The sequence below is a fragment of the Bipolaris zeicola genome (assembly GCF_000523435.1).
Source record: "Bipolaris zeicola 26-R-13 unplaced genomic scaffold scaffold_3, whole genome shotgun sequence".
Lineage (NCBI taxonomy): Eukaryota > Fungi > Ascomycota > Dothideomycetes > Pleosporales > Pleosporaceae > Bipolaris > Bipolaris zeicola.
In genome coordinates this window covers 121,813-140,610 of record NW_006912052.1, presented here as the reverse complement: position 1 = coordinate 140,610, position 18,798 = coordinate 121,813, and the positions used below count along the sequence as shown (strand labels likewise).

Sequence of the window (18,798 nt, the reverse complement as noted above, 5' to 3'; positions counted from 1 at the left end):
GCGCCTGCCATAGTCGCTGTTGCGTGCCTCTCGTATCTTTTGTACGGACCAGTCGTTACACCCTTAACCGCCCCCCCCATATCGCCCATCATGCGGATCGCTGCGCTGGTTCCCGTTCTACTCACCTTTTCTTCGTCTGTCCTTGCTACCTGCTGGTTTCCAGATGGCCAGGAGTCTACTCTCGACACTGCTTGCAACCCGGATGCCATAGTCTCCTCTTGCTGCTTCGACCGTCAAGCATGTCTTTCCAACGGGCTATGCGTTTCCGACCCCCATGACCCAGCAAAAGCTCGCACTCATCGAGGAACATGCACAGATCGAGGCTGGAAGAGCGGAAACTGTGTGCGTCAGTGTTTTGGTAAGTCGCGTGCCCTCATCCAGACCCATGTATCCTACATACTCACTGCCATACAGATAACATGCACGCTGGCGCACCCGTATACAGCTGCAACGTCACTGATGTCGACTCTTACTGCTGCTATGACAACTGCAAGTGTGAAAATCCGTTCGAGGTCTTTTCCTTTGATGGAACGCCTGCAAACGTATCCACCATGACGGTCATCCTCGAGTCTTTCACCCAAACCCGCAAACCAACCGCTACAGCGAAGTCTCAGGCACCCAGCAACTTGCCAGCAACTTCCTTTGCTCTCCCCACTGGCTCCGCGAACGGTTCCGCAAATGGCTCAGCGAATAGCTCTACATCCGCTGAAGTAGCCTCATCTTCAACTCAAGGCCCGAATTACCTCGCACTCGGCATTGGTCTGGGTCTCGGTCTCGGTCTAGGCATTCCTGTCATCTTCCTTATCGCCTTTTTCTGCTGGCGTCGCAGAAAGGCGGCAGCCAAGAAAACACAGGAGAATTCGCGACAACCCCCAGAGTTGAGCAGCGAAGAATATTACCCCCCGGCACAAAAATACGCATACAACCTTAATGTGATGCCCAAGGCTCCGCAGTAAGCATCACAACTATTTACTGTCTCTGAACGTCCGGACTAACAACCCCCTCCAGACCCGCACTATCTCCCGAAATTTCGCCTTCGGAAAAGGACCTAGCTCAGATCCACGTGGCCGAGCTACCAGATGACCAGGTCCTTCTCCCCAGCTCATCACACGGTCAAGTGGGGAACGAGAAACAAATTTGAACGATACTTGTATAAATATTTAAACGAGAGAAAGTGTACCAATATTGTTTTTGCCTTTTGGACGCCATATAAGGATAAGCATCATGAGAAGAATTAGATATACCCCCAACCCCCGATAATTTTACATTAAGTAGACAGAAGGAACGAACGAAGAAGTAGTAAATAGCCCCATGAATCAAGAAAGCAATCACCCCATCACAAGTGTCAAGTGGTATACTAGAAACGGTCTCGAGTCTTGTCGTTCCCCACTTATTAATGTCGCTAGATTAACTACGCCCGAAATACTCCCCGAATACTGAACACGGTCAGACTAAAGTCCAGAATAGCGTTGGCATCACGTAAGCACAGATGAACCAACGGTCCATGCTGGAATGAACGGAAAAACTAAAAGACTATCAATCAATAGTCTTCTCTACAGCATCAAACACACAAAAATCACTCTCTCTTACTTATATCCAATCGTTGGGTATTCGGGGATAGAATATCCCTGAGTCCCGCCTAACCTATACACATCCTCCTCCCACCAAAATACCACACAACCATTCATCCCACACACACAGATAGACCTCCTCACTAACACTATAAACCCTCCTCCCGTGCCAACACATCCACCAGCACGTTCCCCCATCGTATCCCTTCCCACCATGCTACCTACACACACCCCTAGCCCCTCCGCATCCCCACCAAACCCACTCAAGTAAAGTATCCTCGTACTCGCGATCGACAAGGCGCCGCCAAGAACCGCCCTACTATTTGCAATAACCACCAATGTAAAGTGATTTCGACGTAAACCATCGCACTGTAACATTCATCTTTTGACCCCCAGGCCCAATTCAATCATGTAGCAGTGCCCAGGTACCCACGATATCTCCATCGTCTGATTGATGATTGATGGGAGGGAGAGAGAGGTTGGGATGATTATTACGTACGATTATTTTTTGGCATACCGGATGAAGAAGGTCGGAGGGGCTTAGTGCTGATGCGGTACTTTTGTGAAGTCTGCGCGGGTTAATTTCAAGGAAAATCCTTGTGTAGTATTATTTAGGGAGATGATGGTGTCACATGTGTTTTCTTGGTGTGATTCTATCGAAGCGTTAGAGTGTATAGGGTCTTGGGTGGTTTCAGGGGGAGGGGAGTTTCTGTTCTGGGTAAGGTAAGTCTAGCACTATACTATGTATCTTGGCTCCGAATTAATCAGGGATATCTTATCTACCTACTTCATGATAGTATGTGGCTAAAGGTACCATTGACAAGATGAGATATTTACATCGTGAAGGGGGGCAAAAAGAGACATTTTGATAGGAACGATGTTTGAATTTCGAATTTCCCCCTAGCTTTGAGCCGAGGTTTGTTATATACACCGACATCTTCCCCATTTCCTATGTTCAAACGCCCGATATGTGTATCTTCCTTCGTGTCTTCCAAAGAACACGATTGTTGTTTCCTTTCCATGTGTTTCAAACTCCTGTAAAATGCGCAACGAACAACGACTACTTTCAGCAGCAGCAGCAGTTTCGAGTTCTCTCGAACTCATCCCAAAAAAGAAAAAGAAAAAGAAAAGAAAGAATGGCGGGTAGGCGTTATCCACCTCCCAAAAGAAGAAAAGAAAAGAATCGGTCCCAGACCTTTTGTCGAAAGAAAAGAAGTGAGAAAAAGAGTGTAAGAATGTATGTGTAAGCACTACAACTCATCAAGTGAGTGCAGAAACCTAGTAGTGACCAACCCGACGGCTCATCAAGTGCGAGCGGACAATACGTCCATTGTAGCCCCTCTTAGTGATGCTACCGTTGGCACAAGTAGTGCCAGCGGCAACCTCCTGCCAGACAAGCTTGCCGTTGTTGCAGATACCAAACTGAGTAGCGCCGTTGCACACGATCGCACCGTTTTCGGAGCAGGTGGATGAACCGCCACCAGGAGTGGAAGGAGCGCCTGAACCACCGCCGGGAGTAGAAGGAGTGGTGGGGGTAGCAGGAGAGCCGGTGCCCGCGGGAGGGGTAGGGCGGACGGGAGGAGTAGGGGTGGCGGTGACGGTGACGAGGGTGGTGGAGGTTGAGGGGCGGATTGGGGCGGTAGGACCGGCGGGAGAGCCGCTGGAGGCACCAGGAGCGAAGACACCGCCGCCATTGGGAGGAAGGGGTGCGGCGGAGGGCTTGCTGCCAGATGGGGGAGATGGGGCGCCGCCAGCTGGGGGAGTTGGGGCAACGGTGGGCTGGCCTCCAACTGCAGAAGTAGGAGCGACAGAAGGCTGGCCGGCGGCAGGAGGAGAGGGAGCAGAGGGAGCGCCACCAGCGGGAGATGTGGGAGCAGGGGAAGGCTCGCCACCAGCAGGGGAAGACGGCTCAGCCGGAGTAGAACCAGTAGCACCGCAGCTGCCAGTAGGATCCTTCAAGTCGTTGGTGCTACCCTTCTGCACGTTGTCACCGGGGTTAGGGAACTTGGTAGCAAAGTTCTGGGGAGAAGTGCAGCCCTCGTTGATGTTGGCAACAAACATATCTGGGAGCTCGTTGAAAGCAGAGTCGTCGCTGGCACCACCAGTGACTTCAATAGGAGCACAGTTCATGTAGAGCTCAGGGGCTCCAGACATCTTAGAGAACCAAGTCCAGGCAAAGGTGGCCTTGCCGTTGGGGATGCTCTTGGGAAGTTCATAAGTGTACTCGCTGGTCTGGCCGTCAACACCGGGGCATCCACCCTCGATGGACTTGATGACCTTGAACTTGGAGTTTGCAGTGGGCTCGGTGTCCATGGTGACACTGAGCTGGCAGGAACCACCACCATGAACTGCTGTGCCCTTGAACTTGATAGTCTGTTGCTCTCCAACAGCCATCTTGTTCATCTGAGAGACGGTGAAGCCATTTTGGGACTTGCAAGGGAATTGGGATTGGGTGATGGGGCTGTTGTCAATTTTGTCAACACTGTATGGGACAGGCTGCTCCATGATGATGTGGGAGCTGGCAGTGGCGAAAAATGCGGCCGCAGCCACGATGGTTGATCGGATAGACATGGTACTGGTGATAATGGTGATATCGTACAACGACAGGGGATTGAAGTCAAAGATTGCGTAGAGAATGTGAGTGATCTAGACCAGCTAGTCGTTGAAAAAAGTTGCAATACAAAGAATGTAGAAGCTGCTGAGAGAGCGTGTGTTGTGATGAAGACCTGTCGTACAGGGTGGTTATGGTCATTTATACAGACATCACCACGTATAGGGTGTGGGTGCTATAGTCATTGTCTGCCGCCACTGCAACCTCCACAAACACACCTTCCCGGACGATCCCTAATCAAACAAAGCCTCTGGATGCCAACCGTATAGAGTCAAAACGAACCGCATGGCATATCGATGCTCCACAGCGGCGAGCGCCTACGGGATGAAACGTGCGGCCTAGGTACGCTGAGGCTCTCAGCCAAGCAGATGGCAGCAAGCCGCAGAGGCTATGCAGGTACGTTATGCGTTCAATGCCCAAGTGGAGAGGTGACGACTACGTAGGCTTGCAAATCGCCATGTCTCGATGTAAGGGTCGTGAGGAGAGTTTCGTTTCGATGGTGTATCCGGTCCATCATTGGCTGGGGATCAGTCGCTTACCAGGCCAGCAAGCGAGTGGGACCCCCTGGGCGTGTTATGCTACGTCGCACCTCCGGCCCTACCATCCCTGTTTCCAGTGGCCGATTGGTGAGCCGCATGCTACGTTAGCTACACCGATGACTTTTGGCTGCCATAGCTTGCTCCATAGCGCCTGTCCATGAGGCTTGTTTTTGCGGGCGTCGACCCACGCCCTGTCGTGTACGCTGCCGACATATGCACAAGACTGGCTGGGGGAGAGCGCCAAATGTTGATTACCATCTTGCAGTGGGGTATACTACGCCTTTGGTGTGGTGCCGTCGACGTTGCTGAGCGCGACACATGATCGCATTGTTTCAAGATCCATAGCCCTGTCCGTCGTATGGCGAACCCCAATATAACTCATCGCTGTCCAGACCTTCCGCTTTTTGAGCCGCGGGAGGCTCTTTCGAGCTGATTGTACTCGACATCCAATGCGCCCCTCTTTTCTTCGGACATGCCCGACTTGGGTTGCAGTCGCAGGTCGCTGCGCCACAGCTACATGACGAGCAGACTGTGGCGAGTGCATACATGATCTCAATCTCAAAAGTACAGGCGACCCCGGTCAAGTTTACGCATGGGCGTACCAGCAGCGAGTGCAATGTGCCCAACATCTTTGTTACCACAGACATCGCCAACGTACACCTCAACATCCCTCAGAAGCCTGGCTCTTTCCATTGCGTCCAGAGTGGTACCCCCTTTAGGCACATTCAAGTAAGGGTTTTCGTATGTCATGCTGGTGACGAATCCAAACATCTCCGGGCCCAGTGTTTTCCGTTTGAGCACTAGTGATGCACCCCCTACTAAGAATATCGAGCCGGCGGCAAAGAACAACAAGCTCATCCAAGCAAACTCGCACACAAATATTTCGTGCGTTTGACTGATGGTCGCGTTCGTAGTGGCCCCAATAAAATACAAGTTCGAGTCGTGGCTCTTGATGTCGAAGGGTCTAAACCAATTTTCGAACGTAGTGTTCTTGATACTAACGTTACTAGGCAAGTAGACATCGACGTCGGTTACTGGTGCTGTGTCAGGGCCGAAAGCTGAGAAGTTTGTTTGGGGCAGGTTTCCGAAATATGCATTGGGTGCAACAGTAAGCTGGTAGTAAGTATTGAGTACAAGTGCTAATCTTCTCGAGAAGTCCTCTGGTGTCAGTTCGGACAGGTTGACCCATCCAGGATTGTCGCCAAACATTGTCGTGGGTGATGTTATTTGGAAAGAGGTGGTGTTGTAGATGAACTGTTCTGTCGGATTCGAGCCCCTAGACCAGCCAAAAGCCTTTGGAAATGCAACAAGCGACAGACTTGCAATTAAGATGTGATCGAATGGTGTGACTCTTGTATCGCGCAAGTCAGACAAAGAACGTCGAATCTTGACAGCGGCACAGTTATCCTTGGTACACTCCACGATCGTCTCGGTGTGGCTCTGACCCAAGGAGCAATTGGTGACATATAGAGTGGTATTGTCCAGCGGCCCATATTTGAAGCTCGATGCGTACGTCAGTTTGCGTTTCGGGAATTCTCGACCGACCATGGATGAATTGACATAACCACTGAAGGAGTTGAAGCGGCCATCTCCATCATCACCTCCTTGACTGAGTGGGAGGTCTGTCTGAAGAAAGAACGTGGAGCTCTTCCCCCCAGCGACTTTGGTATTACCCCAGGGGTTGTTTTCGTCGGACATGTTCTTCCATATCTGCCCTGGTACGAGCTTTTCTAACTCGGCATAGTCGTGCTTCTCTTTTACGGCAAGTGATGTCCATGGTTCGCAATCCACAGTGAGTTGGGATGTCTCGAGGCTGAACCTTCCATCTCTGTCTTTTGGGCGGCCAACGACAGGTATGCCGACCAGAGATGCGTAGTCTTCTGGTCTCTGTGAGTCGGAAGTGACGGTCACCCATCCGTTGGTCTTGTTCTCAGTCTCTCTGTAATACGGCACCTTTACATTGCCCCAAGTATCTTCTGGCCCTTTCTTGACTTTTTCGGAACCCATCAAAGAAGCAGCGTACAACGCTTGTACTTGTGTTAGGCTCCCATCAGTTTCCACGTAGGTGCCGCTGCTCATCGCCCAGGCTGCGCTACCAGGACCGGTTGACAAATAGCGGAGAGGAGCATAAGTATCCACTGTGCGAGTTGATCTACTCATGAGACGAAGCGATGCCTGACCACCTAAGGGAGACATTGTCCAAAGGAACAAAAGATTGACGCCAACGATAGTCAGTCGCCGCATCAGCATTTGACTTTCGACTGTGCCCCATACAGATTGGCTCGCCATCAATAGCTCAAGGGTCTAAAACATAGGCCGGTTAGTTCGTATACGCCAGTAACGCTTGAGAAGAGTAGATTGTCTCACACTGAGTTTTGTTCCTTTCTCTGCTAGGTATCTGGCAATCATTTTCATACTACGACCGCTAATTGCTGCGAACATGATTGGGAATAATGTGGGACCCTGTCTTGATCAGCAAGCATACATGCCTCGTCCTGGCTAATCACTGACAAGCTGAATGGCCTCCGTGACCTTGGACGCAAAATCATTACCGGCAACTGGTTTTCCGTTGAGGATAATGACTGCAACACCGAGGACTAAAGAATCTCAATACTATGCCAAAAGCTGAGGGTGGACCACCTACGGATAAAGTAGACTGGAAGCAGGACCAGTATAATATCTGCAATGAAATACAACCATGACACCCAGTCATGTTGCTTGAGCTTTTGTGCTTCCTCTGGCCAACTCGATATTCGAGTTACTACTTTTGCTTCTGTAGCCTTAGACGTGGGTGCTGCCATTAGGGGAGCAACTTGCGGTGTCTCTTCTGCTTTGGGGTTTACAACATGACGTCGGAACGGGTTCCATCGGGAATTGGTAGTCGTACTCATGATTGCTGATGCGCTTTGTCACGCGACGCTGCAAGGCCACGAAGACGTATAAGCAAATGCGGCTGATGGTTCGCGGGCAGCGAACACGTCTCTTTTGGATGGCATCTTTGCGGCACAGCAAGAGCGAATCCCAGCATGGCGCTAACAGAGTGTGCCTTGAGTAGGAGCGCGCTTCTGAAGGCATGCTGCACTGGGATGCTCCTAGCGAATCATTTGATGTGATGAAACTCGAAGCGCCCGGCGGACCCCAGTTGATTTCCGGGTACCTGCGCTCGGCGGAAGACGGGCGATAACGACATGGCTTGCATACATGACGGATGCTGTGCAATGTCTAGTATTCGTCCTGAAATGCAGCGAAGCTTTGGGCGGGCACAAGGGGTGAGCAGAGCAAGTGATGTAGTCACGATGATGTGCAGCGAGGCATGAGACGCGTGCCAAGTCCAAGTGCGCTGTGGCGTCACCTGACGCTCACTCGGTTTCTAACAGGAGCACGACCTCCTTCTTCCTAATAATTACCTTTGCGGTACGGAACGGGACGATGTCACAGATTTGCAGTACGAAAGCCGCCCTGGCTAGGCCCATTATGATGCGCTGTTGTCGATCAGGCTGCGCTCCAAGGCTGTCCGCTTGGACTCAACAGACCCCCACCGAATTCAAGCGCCAGCACGATGCAACCGGCACACTTTCACAGGAGGACTAGCCATACATCGCACTCTCACTTAGCGAGAAGGATTTATTGAGAGGACTTCGACATTTTGGTCATCGACTATGCTGTTGTTGTCTTAGAACATGTCACGCATGCGCCGTCGAGCATGTGGCGCGGACTATTCGGGCCTCATCAACAGAAGGCTCACTCAGCGCACCAAGATCCCCACACGAAGCAGTCGTTGAAAGTATTCTGGGCTACAAGTGAAATCGGTGGGTTGTGAGACCCTTATGACTATTTCAACAGCACTCCTCATGGTCTCGTTCCGTACTCGTGCGGTGGTCAGTACGAGCCACACCAGTCATGTTTCAGACGCCACGTGAAGAGGCGCAAGCATGCGACTACCAAGACCAGGTCCGAAAGGTACCCATGATACATCGGATGTGAATCCATGCCTTTCACCTGAGGCTATAGCTGCTGTATGATCTGGTGTAGAAATAGTTGCCTGGTGGTTCGGCTCTTGTCAGGCGCAAGATGTAGTCGTTCATTTGATGTCTGCATTCTCCTTTTGCACCACACAACTCACGAATTTTGCATACTCTTTTTCCTCATCGAAATGAAGCCAGAAACAGAAGAAGCGGTTCAAGCGGTATGTTCCCATCCCAAAACTAGCGCTTTGGCGGTGACTCCAGTTTCGCATATTGATCATAGCAAAGTACTGACCGAGTTTATACAGGCCAAAGGCCTATTGACAGAATTGGTAATCGTCGCATCTCTGGTGCGAGCTTTGACTGATTCTTTTGGATCAGCAAGCGATCTGTATCAAAAGCTGAAGCGCAAGTCTAGTCCCAAAGACAGCGACGATGAAGACAGATTCCACATCAGCATGTTTGGGCACAGGCGCCGCGACTCTGGATTCGGCATGTCGGGCAGCAGCAAGGACCTTTGTGAAAGCGAAGGAGAGCTCATTTTTACCTCTTCTGCTCAAATCCGAGCCGAATATGAACGTGGATATCGGATGATAGGAGAGTCCTTTGCTCGTGGGGATGGTAAGTGCTCATCTTGACTTCACGGGCTACATACTAACTCGACGAAGCTACGGCGCAGATCCAACTACAATCACAAATCATACAGCTTCAGAGGGTGCTTCTTGTTATACACCAAGACCTGTCGATGAGCTCGTATATCGCACCCTCATCCACCCACTCGCATCTTGTACGTCTGATCCAGACCACACGGACAGCGCGTGCAGCCTCGATGGCGGCACTGAGCATGCAGTATCAACGTATGCTGCCCACACCCTCACCTTCCCCAAGGCAGCCAGATCCGCCATTCAGTCCGCCTTGCAGTCCGCCTGGAGCTTTTCCAGACCCCGAGGATACTTGGCACACGACAAAGCCATTCAAGCCAAGGCGGCGTACGGGTGACAGCTCAAGCTCATCGACCTCCTCAGAGGACAAGGAATTCAAAATACTCCCGATTCCGAACCCGATTTCCAAACCGAAGCCAGCACCGAAGCCAGCACCAAAACCAGAGCCAGATCTGAAGCCGAAGCCGAAACCCGAGGACAAGCCAACAAAGACTCGGCTGTTCTGCATCTACGCAAAAGAGCTCCAGGACAACCCCCTCATGCCCCTAGCTGATGCCTACAAACCATGCGGCGACAACAAATGCCCATTCTGCCGCACATACCTAGCCATGCGACCGGGCAAAATCTGGGAAATCGTCGTCGATAACTGCCGCGAATCCAAACACCTCCGCCGCAAACCCCTCTACCGCGTCTTTCGCATCAAAAACCGCTTCATCGTAAAGTCGCACCGCGAACAAGGCGGTTTCGCATGCGTCCTCTGCGCCAGATTCCGGCGCTTCGACATGTTGTGTCGTGACATCGGGTCACTCATGGATCACCTGTGGCGCGAGCACACGGCCGACGAACTCGAGTGGGACTGCGACATTTTAGAATGCTGAACTCCCCCCTCCTACCCCATCTTCTTTCATTCCGTGTTCGTAATGATACCCCCCCTTAACGATCTCTTTACACTCACGATTTGCTACGTTCACGATTTCCTATCGTTTTTTTGGTTTATTACACATCATCATTACTACTCCATAGCAAATTAATCCCTATCCATATTCATCGTTCTCCCTTTAAAAAACAGTCATAACTTCCATCTCACCACCTTTTACCCCCGTGATACCCAACACCCCTCTCTTCATCTTCCTCACATCACATATCCTCACGCTGCCGAAATACCACATATGCGCCTCAACATCATCCCCTATCCACTGCCCATTTCCTTGAAAGCTTATCGGTCCTTCAAACACTTGGATGTCGCGTGCAGATACAGTCTTCTCGTTGGGCTTGTTGATGTAGTACTCCGGGCTCGTATGCACGTAGCCCATGATCAGCAGCGGGAGTTGGGGCACGGGGTCGTTCCAGTGCGTGATGCGGTAGTTGCCGCCGGCTTGCTTGGAGATGAAGTCGCTTGTTTTGCGTCCGCCGATGCGCGGTGCGCCGTACGTGTATAGTGCGACTGTGTGGCCTTCGTTGCGCATGCTGGCTGCCGCGAGCGTAGCGATGGCGCCGCCGAGCGAGTGGCCTGTTGCGCGGATCTCGTAAGACGGGTTATCGGCGACGGCTTGCGTTACGGCGGGTAGGACGCGGTGACGGGCTTCGGTCCAGGATCGCCAGAAGCCGCGGTGGGCGCTACAGGTGGGACAGATGTCCGTTTTGTCCATGCCGAGATCGAGGTTTGCGATCCAGTTTTCTGGGGTCTTGGTGCCGCGGAAAGATATGATGATGAGTTTGTTGGTGTGGTCTACGGCGATATAGCCTGTTACATCTGTTGATGCATTGGTTCTGTTGATGTTGTTGGTTTTATACTTCTTTCTTGTTTTCCAGGTAGTTGAGTGCAAGTGTGGTCGACTTACTCGGTGTATTCAGCTGTAGTATTTGAGTCTGCGGCTTGAACCAGTGGACACTTTCCCTTATTGCAGCTGACCTTGTCGCCAGGTGAATTGTAGTTACCGGAGCAGTAGGCTGCTGAAGCATATTGGCTCATCAAACCCATGTCACTGAAGAGCTCATCAGTAATAGCTATTAGTTCTTGTTAGAATCCGATTCGTAGAAATTTTATTATCCATCAGGTTGGCATACCCCTCTTCTCTATAGCCAGTGGTGAGGCATTGCCCGTGAAAGCGCTTAGAAGCGCGGCGATAGCGAGGGACGAAAAAGAACGCATGTTGTTGCAATGAAAATCAGCGAATGAACAAAAATGAGTGACTGTAGAAATGTAGCAAAACGGGCATCAACTCTCAGGACGACTCGTTTAGGGAGCCGTAGAACATATTTAATATGCACATTTGCTTTCCCACGGATTCATGGTGGGTGTCACAAGAAAACGAAACGCCATCGCAACAAGGAATGCCAACTCTCTCCTCAAATGCGGTCCTTGCAACTACCCGCCGACCCGTTCCTTTTGCGGGTCTCTGCAGATGTGAACCAAGACGGATTCATTGGAGCGTTGATTTGTCACGAGGCTTTGCTTCACCTTGGGCGTGTCTAATTCGGGAGCGGCTTCTGGAACCTGATTGGCCACACGCTAGAATGTGCCATATTATTAGTCCGGATTGTTGGCGCGTGCCCAGCGCTTAGGGCTGAGTCTTGGCTATTGAAGGGGTGCAGCTAATTACTTGAGGAAAATGTAGCAAGGACAGTTTGTTTGGTTTACATTGAGTTGCATGCCGTTTGGCCGATAGTTTGGGGTAAGGTAGTAATTGAAGGAGTACGTGAAAGCCGCAACTTTATTCTTGACTAAAAGATCCTACCACAAATCTTATCGATAAAGAGATTATTCTCCTGCGCACGGACGGAAAACCACAATGTACTCCCCTTTTTGCACATTCCATAGAGACTTTGCAAAAGAAAAATGAGAAAATACATGAGCGAGATCAACAGTGAGTTCTATAGAGATTCTGGGCTGCACAGATCTGCGAATGTGGAGATTATTACTTGCAGCCTAATCACCGTACCTCCGTAAGTAATATGGAGATGGAGACACTGGGGCCTTACTTCGACTTGGCAGATTGCTTCACCCCGACCTCATACCAAAGCATTATAACATTTCACCTAAAGTCTAACAATATTCTTCTATCTCAGGTCTGTTAAATACATGCTCAGGAGCTATAGAATACGGGAGCGAACATGATACTTGCACAAGACCCCGAGGCTGAGACATTTGAGAGCTTAGTAATGAACTCGCGATAATAATCAAGCGTATGTGGAGTATCGAAGCTCTGCAGCGGTCTTAACTCCAAACAAACTTATTTCTGGAAATGCAGTTTGGTTCGCATTTTGGCCTACATCTTATTGAAAATAGACGTGTGCTAGACAAGGAGCAATCCTTGCTTTGGTGGATGCCGCACCATTCTACGCCCCACTGCTCCCACTTAATTCCTTTACGATAATTTGGACGGCCTCGATTTAGTCTCGCACGTAATTTTTGAAACTCTTGCTTCCTCCTTTTGAGGAAAATAGTTTCGTAAGTAAGAGGACTTATGCGTATCGCAGTTTTCGTAGGGCCAGTATATTGAGTTGCCAAGTCTGATGGATAAGCTTAAACCTAGTTTCCACGTTATAGTAGTCGTGTAACGAAATGGTTGTTAGCCTATAACTTAACGCAGTTGGTGCTTTGATTCCCTAACGAGGACTGAAAATGAAGTCGAACGCTAGAAAGTTTGGGTGCTAATTCAGATCTCAGATAGAGATCACATGCTGATTGATGAGAGTTTTGATGGCCGGAAGGACGCGTTACTTTCCTTCCTCCCCTTACAAGGAACCATCGCAATGGGATGCTGACAATAATCCCGGTCTTCTCTTCCTGCAAATATCGGTTGGACAGATATCAGGTAATACTAACTGAAAGGGTCCAAGGGTAAAAATGAGCTTCCAGGATACTCATACAGTTGAACACCCAGGGAAAATCCGAGAAGCATCATTTACGAGTGACGCTACGGGATGCAGCATGTCAGCAAACATCAGTTTGGAGGTTACAGAAGCGTTCAATAAGACTCCTACATGTCGAGATTTCCTTATGAGAGTTGGGGTTCTAGGCCACAAAAATGGTCGCGGGGTTGGATCTTGCCACCATGTGGATCGCCAGGGGCGCGCTAAACCCTTCAGTCACCGCTTGGTATCTCCTTAGCGCCACAACCTCGCACCTCAATACAACTACAACTCGATCAGACACCTGGACCCCGGGTTTTTCATTGTTGCCAAAGTTGATGGTTCGCTCGTTATATCTCAAAGTTTACAGTAACTGTTAATTGCGAACCCGGCGAGCCTTCCGTCGCCGTTGGGACCGTCGGACCACCTGGACATACCCTATTGCCAGCAATATCTTTGCATCGCCTGCAGAATGGGCAAACTAGCTTATCCTCTGGACCCAAAACTCACTGGCCAGGACCGTATCGTGTTGAACATTCTGCAAAAAGAATATGAGCTGCACGGAGACTCTGCGAGCGGATCGCCGACAGATGGAGGGGATGATTCTGACGACTCGGGTATCAAACATTCCAAGACCGTAATTCCATCACCAGAAGGTGCGTTTCTCCATTGGTGCACAACAGTTCCATGTCTTTCTTCATTAGGGTTGTGCGACTAATCTTTGCAGACCTCCAAGACCAGCAACAACAAGCAATTGCTTATTTCAAAAAGCTCAATGATCCAAATTCTGACAGTTTTGAACCTACGGTGTTCTGTACGTTTGACGAGCCAGACATCAAGAATCCGCTTCTTCGTAAATGGGTTATCGATCCCTACATTCGCTGGGCCAAGAAGGTCGTCCGTGTAGAGACAGATGTTGTAATGGTTACGCATCTGCTTCTTTACTTTTGCACCAGCGTCCCATCGGCTATTTACCTATATGTCAATTTTCATTGGTGGCATGCTGTACTCCACTGTGTCATGCAAGGCACGTATATGGGACCATTCACTCTCCTAAAACACCAACATATCCACATGCGGGGTGTACTCAGTCCCAAGTATAGCCTGTTTGATCGGATCTTTCCATACATCTTGGATCCGCTGATGGGCCACACCTGGAACTCGTACTACTATCATCACGTCAAGCACCACCACGTGGAAGGCAACGGCCCCAATGACCTTTCTTCGACTATCCGGTATCAGCGAGACAGCCTCTGGGACTTCATGCAATATGTCGGCCGCTTCTATTTCCTCATTTGGTTTGATCTGCCCATGTACTTTATCCGCACGCGCAAGCCCAACCTTGCACTTCAAGCAGGTGTGTGCGAATGGAGTAACTACATCTTCCTGTACCTCATGTACAACTATGTCAGCGCCCGTTCAACAATCTTTGTCTTCTTGATCCCTCTCAACTTCATGCGGATAGCTCTTATGACGGGAAATTGGGGCCAGCACGCCTTTGTCGACGAAACCGAGCCGGATTCCGACTTTCGATCAAGTATAACGCTTATCGACTCAGTGGTAAGTTTGGGATGAACATAATCAACCCATGTATCAGTCTAACCTCTCAAAAGAGCAACAGAGACTGCTACAATGATGGCTACCACACCTCTCACCACCTCAACCCGCTCCGCCACTGGCGCGATCACCCCGTCGCCTTCCTCTCTCAGAAACAGCAGTATGCCGACGAACACGCAATCGTCTTCTACAACATCGACTACTTCTTCCTTACAATCAACCTCCTGCGAAAGAACTACGAGCACATCGCCAAGTGCTTGGTCCCTATCGGCGACCAAATGAACCTCACGCTCGACGAGAAGATAGAAATGCTAAAGCGCAAGACGAGACGCTTTACGGAAGAAGAAATTGCAGAGAAGTGGGGGAAGCAGTTTGCAAAGTCAAAGTAGAGTGCGAGCTTGAGAGCTTGGATAGATGTATAGCTGCTTGAATATAGAGCTTGATATGCCACCTTGACCCTGTCGCTATGTTGCTATGTCGTAAGTCTCGATATGTGACATGTTCCCCAGCATTGGCCGTGAAAAGCGACAGAAACTTTGCAGTCCAGCGGTATTTTGGCAAAACTATACGTCTCTTTATCATCAAATTTTACAAGAAGCTTTTTTTCCCCACCACTCTCACGACACTCGAAGTTCGTAGCCTCATCAAAAACATTTATATCCCACTCATCAGACATCAAGAGCACTCGTCCAAGAAACACCATTTCATACCACAAGGTAAATCCAAGAGAAGTAAAAGAAACATGACGTTTGCATGCATAGGTCATCAGGACAAATGTATAAGCCCTTCTATGCTAATACGAGATCTAAACTCAAAGTATCGTGTTACATAACCATAGTCCCAGCATCATCCCTCAAATCCCCACCCAATCCATCCAAGACTCCAAAAACCGCAACTGGCCCTGTCTCATATGCTCCGAAAACTCTTCCAAGTTGACCAAGCCGCCGCCCTTGCGACGATTGATTTCCTGATCCACACTTTCGAGGCTGGCGAGCATGATGAGATGCAGTGGAGATTGAGGGTTCATGGCTACTCGGCGAATAGAGCGCTGTAATGGCTTAACCTGGTTTGTCTCGGGGTGGTAAGGGTCTGTGGAGTGGCTGATTTGGTTGCATCCGCATTGAACGAGATTTGTGCCCTCTAGGTTTTGGATGAAGAGAAAATGACGTTCTGGAACGTCAGAGTACCAGTTCAGCTGTACTGTATCTGGTGTTGGGCCTCCTGGCTCGGCGGGGCATGAGAGGGGCATGAGTTCAAGGACGCGTTCACCGACGTCGGCTGCTGCGGCAACTATTGATGGAGAGCCAGATTCAGGTCCTGATGTCGAGTCTGTGGACCGTTTTCTTCCTGGGTATCGTTTCAAACCATCATGGGCTGCGCATACAAAGAAACATCGGCCGGGGTCTGTGTCTTCGTTTGTTGACACTGATGACTCGTCGGTGTCAGAAGCTGCACCAGTCTCTGAAGAGCTGCATGAACCACTCTGCGAATTGGTTGGTAGATGTGTGAGAGAGTTTGGTCGGAACTGGGGCATGGTAGGATCTCTGTGGTCGGAAACTGGACTTTTACTCGCAGCGGAGGATGAAAGCCATCCTTGCTTTTCTGCACAGCTCATGAATGCATTGATGGCCTCCTCCCGAAGCTGACACTGGCACATATACATGTTCCATATTGTCATGTTTTCAGCATTGCTTGCCTTGGGGTTCTTAACTGAGTTCAGAACTTTTGCTTCGACAGAGTTGTAGATGGCCTCTACTGCCGCTCGAACCTCCTCATCAGGGCGTGGCCCGTTATTACTGGGATTCACGAATAAATTTTGGATATTTGATTCTCCATAGTTCAGCGCCCAGCAGAATTTGTCTACCATGCATTTGGAGAACCGAAAGATGCCAACCTGGAGAATGATTTCAACGTCGGTTTTCCTGGCTGTGAAGAGATGCGTAATCGTAGACTCGATATCGGCGGCTCTTGAGCGGCGCTCACTGCGCGTGTCCTGGGCGTCCATGGCCATGTCTTCCTTTTCAAGAAATAGTGGGTTGAGTAATTCGTTAAACCCTTGCTGTGTGACCTGATACAGTACTTCTTTACCGAGGTCTTGCTCAGGTTCGGGTATCTCATATCCACCCCAACGCTCTCCAAAAGGCCTTGAAGAGGAGGCATTTGATCGTGTCTCTCGATCCACATCTTCCTGGAAACGGACCCTTGACGATGAACGCGAGCTTCTGTTTCGGATATGTTCCTCACTTGGATCTGCGAAGCCACCAAATTGAGTCTGTCCTTCGGGTGAGCTTTGACCGTCTACTCCATCTGGTTGTGTGAAGCCCTCCTCTTCATCTATGTAGTATTGCCTGCGGGCCCATCTTTGGTTCAAGATGTTGGCTTGTTGCTCACCGGACACTTCGTCGGGCACAATGTGCTGGAGGTCGGTGGTTCTGAGGATCTCATTCCGCTCTGCGACGTCGGTGTTCCGTTCGAGCACAGGTGAGGTTGCGTCCATGTCACCTTCCTGCTTCTGCCGTAAACGGGGATTGCTGGTGTTGGAGGCATTCATGCTGCGAGGCGGAAATGCAGAGCCCAAGGGCTGACTAGACCTGATAGTATCCAGGGCACTGCGCACCGTTACCTCTTCAGACAGCTCCATGATGTAGTTTCGGGTAGCTTCCTTCTCGATCGAGTAGTAAGCCCGGAAAATGCGTAGAATGTCTTTACGCGACACATAGCCATCTCCATCGATGTCGTATCCGTCGAAGACGATCTTGGCCTTTACATCCACATCTGTGGTATGCATTCCGTCAAGTCCTTTGATCCATTCTTCGAAACCGATGAGCCCGTTCTTGTCCGTGTCGTAATATGCGAAAATGCGATCGTAAACGAGATTCGGTGCAGCAGGGAAGCCATTGTAGCGCGGTACGAATGCGTGATTGAAATCGCGTCGGTCGATAGCCCATCCTATATTGTTTGGGTCATCTGCCCATTCTGCCCCTGCCAAACAAGTGAACTGATCCCACAACGCCTCGACCTCCTCAGCCTCCATCTTTGTCTCAGCTACCAGACGCCTCTTCAGTGCCGAATCAATCGAGAGGTTCATCATGTGAGGCTTTCCCGGGTAAACCGGTTCTTGTTTTTGCAAACTCAGGTAGCCTGCAGGTACGCGTATCTTATAGAATATGTGGTTCTTGTAGTGGGAGTTGGTTGCTTCGCAGTTCGAGCATAGGTCGAAGTCTGGGCAGTTTGCACAGTGCCATCTAGTTCCTCGAATGGGCTTCTCGTCACAGCCGTTACATGTGATTCCACGATGTATTACGCCTTCCAGCCTGGCGCGGTCTTCTGCGATGTGGTATAGAGTGCGCTGGAGGGTTTGGCCCTCTGGATCAATGGCATCATCGTCCGGGTCCTCGTCACTTCCCAGAGACAATTCTGTGGGCGCGACGCTCTCTCCACCATCCAGCCCAAGGCTGTCCGTGTTTCCAAACATTTGCGCATGCCATGTCGCTGCGCGGGCTATTGCATCGCGATCTAATGCTGGATTGTTCGGGTTACGTTCGGTCAGCCAGGCCAGAAGAGCATCAACTTCTGACGGCGAAAGCGCACGGTCGGGTGAGTGCACTACAAGCAAGCGATCGAAGAACTCTTCGTATGTGCGCCCGGAGAGGTGATTTATAGTCTCTTCGCTGGCGTCCGGCTGGGCGCGCAGAATGATGCTGCGCAGCTCCGCAGGCGTGACCAAGTTGTGAGGATCAAGCAGCACTCTGGTAGTCAGGACATGGTACTCGCCCAGCGAAGGTATGTCTTGCTCGCTCAGTGGCAGCACGGACGGTGCCGGTGCTGAGTCTCGCGGCCGCCGTCTGCGAACAGCATTGCTGCGGTGGAGACCGTCTGTGGGTGTGGAGGATTGGAGGGTATTGTATATAACATATGCCGCATACCCAGCCGACACTCCTGTGAGGAACAGTACGGCGGGGCCATAACGGGATACGGTTGAGGGGGTTGATGCCGTCATGCTCGAGCGGCAGGGCCCCGAGATTGGGGCCTAGTAAT

At 50.5% G+C, this 18,798-nt stretch overlaps 7 protein-coding genes across 7 annotated transcripts; 3 read left to right on the top strand and 4 right to left on the bottom strand.

Annotated features, from left to right (window-relative positions):
* Positions 1-90: 90 nt before the first annotated feature.
* Positions 91-956, top strand: COCCADRAFT_82074 (uncharacterized protein; the record flags this gene model as incomplete). The annotated part of the gene is made up of 2 exons (XM_007708726.1): positions 91-358; positions 415-956. 2 exons carry the CDS (start codon positions 91-93, stop codon positions 954-956), a joined length of 810 nt encoding a protein of 269 aa, XP_007706916.1.
* A 580-nt stretch (positions 957-1,536) lies between these two features.
* COCCADRAFT_32142 (lytic polysaccharide monooxygenase) lies at positions 1,537-4,142 on the bottom strand (the record flags this gene model as incomplete). The annotated part of the gene is made up of 2 exons (XM_007708686.1): positions 1,537-1,548; positions 2,865-4,142. The coding sequence occupies 2 exons, from the start codon at positions 4,140-4,142 to the stop codon at positions 1,537-1,539; spliced, it is 1,290 nt and encodes a 429-aa protein (XP_007706876.1).
* A 1,137-nt stretch (positions 4,143-5,279) lies between these two features.
* On the bottom strand, positions 5,280-7,612 carry COCCADRAFT_506 (uncharacterized protein; the record flags this gene model as incomplete). Its single annotated transcript, XM_007708632.1, has 4 exons — positions 5,280-7,025; positions 7,089-7,184; positions 7,233-7,318; positions 7,366-7,612. The coding sequence occupies 4 exons, from the start codon at positions 7,610-7,612 to the stop codon at positions 5,280-5,282; spliced, it is 2,175 nt and encodes a 724-aa protein (XP_007706822.1).
* Positions 7,613-8,874: 1,262 nt separating this feature from the next.
* On the top strand, positions 8,875-10,226 carry COCCADRAFT_82222 (uncharacterized protein; the record flags this gene model as incomplete). The annotated part of the gene is made up of 3 exons (XM_007708725.1): positions 8,875-8,907; positions 8,995-9,307; positions 9,355-10,226. The coding sequence occupies 3 exons, from the start codon at positions 8,875-8,877 to the stop codon at positions 10,224-10,226; spliced, it is 1,218 nt and encodes a 405-aa protein (XP_007706915.1).
* Positions 10,227-10,406: 180 nt separating this feature from the next.
* Positions 10,407-11,500, bottom strand: COCCADRAFT_32139 (uncharacterized protein; the record flags this gene model as incomplete). The annotated part of the gene is made up of 3 exons (XM_007708685.1): positions 10,407-11,118; positions 11,190-11,355; positions 11,416-11,500. The coding sequence occupies 3 exons, from the start codon at positions 11,498-11,500 to the stop codon at positions 10,407-10,409; spliced, it is 963 nt and encodes a 320-aa protein (XP_007706875.1).
* A 2,175-nt stretch (positions 11,501-13,675) lies between these two features.
* Positions 13,676-15,149, top strand: COCCADRAFT_82295 (uncharacterized protein; the record flags this gene model as incomplete). Its single annotated transcript, XM_007708724.1, has 3 exons — positions 13,676-13,859; positions 13,931-14,763; positions 14,817-15,149. The coding sequence occupies 3 exons, from the start codon at positions 13,676-13,678 to the stop codon at positions 15,147-15,149; spliced, it is 1,350 nt and encodes a 449-aa protein (XP_007706914.1).
* Positions 15,150-15,613: 464 nt separating this feature from the next.
* COCCADRAFT_82038 (uncharacterized protein) lies at positions 15,614-18,760 on the bottom strand (the record flags this gene model as incomplete). The annotated part of the gene is made up of 1 exon (XM_007708723.1): positions 15,614-18,760. One exon carries the CDS (start codon positions 18,758-18,760, stop codon positions 15,614-15,616), a length of 3,147 nt encoding a protein of 1,048 aa, XP_007706913.1.
* Between the last annotated feature and the right edge of the window lie 38 nt (positions 18,761-18,798).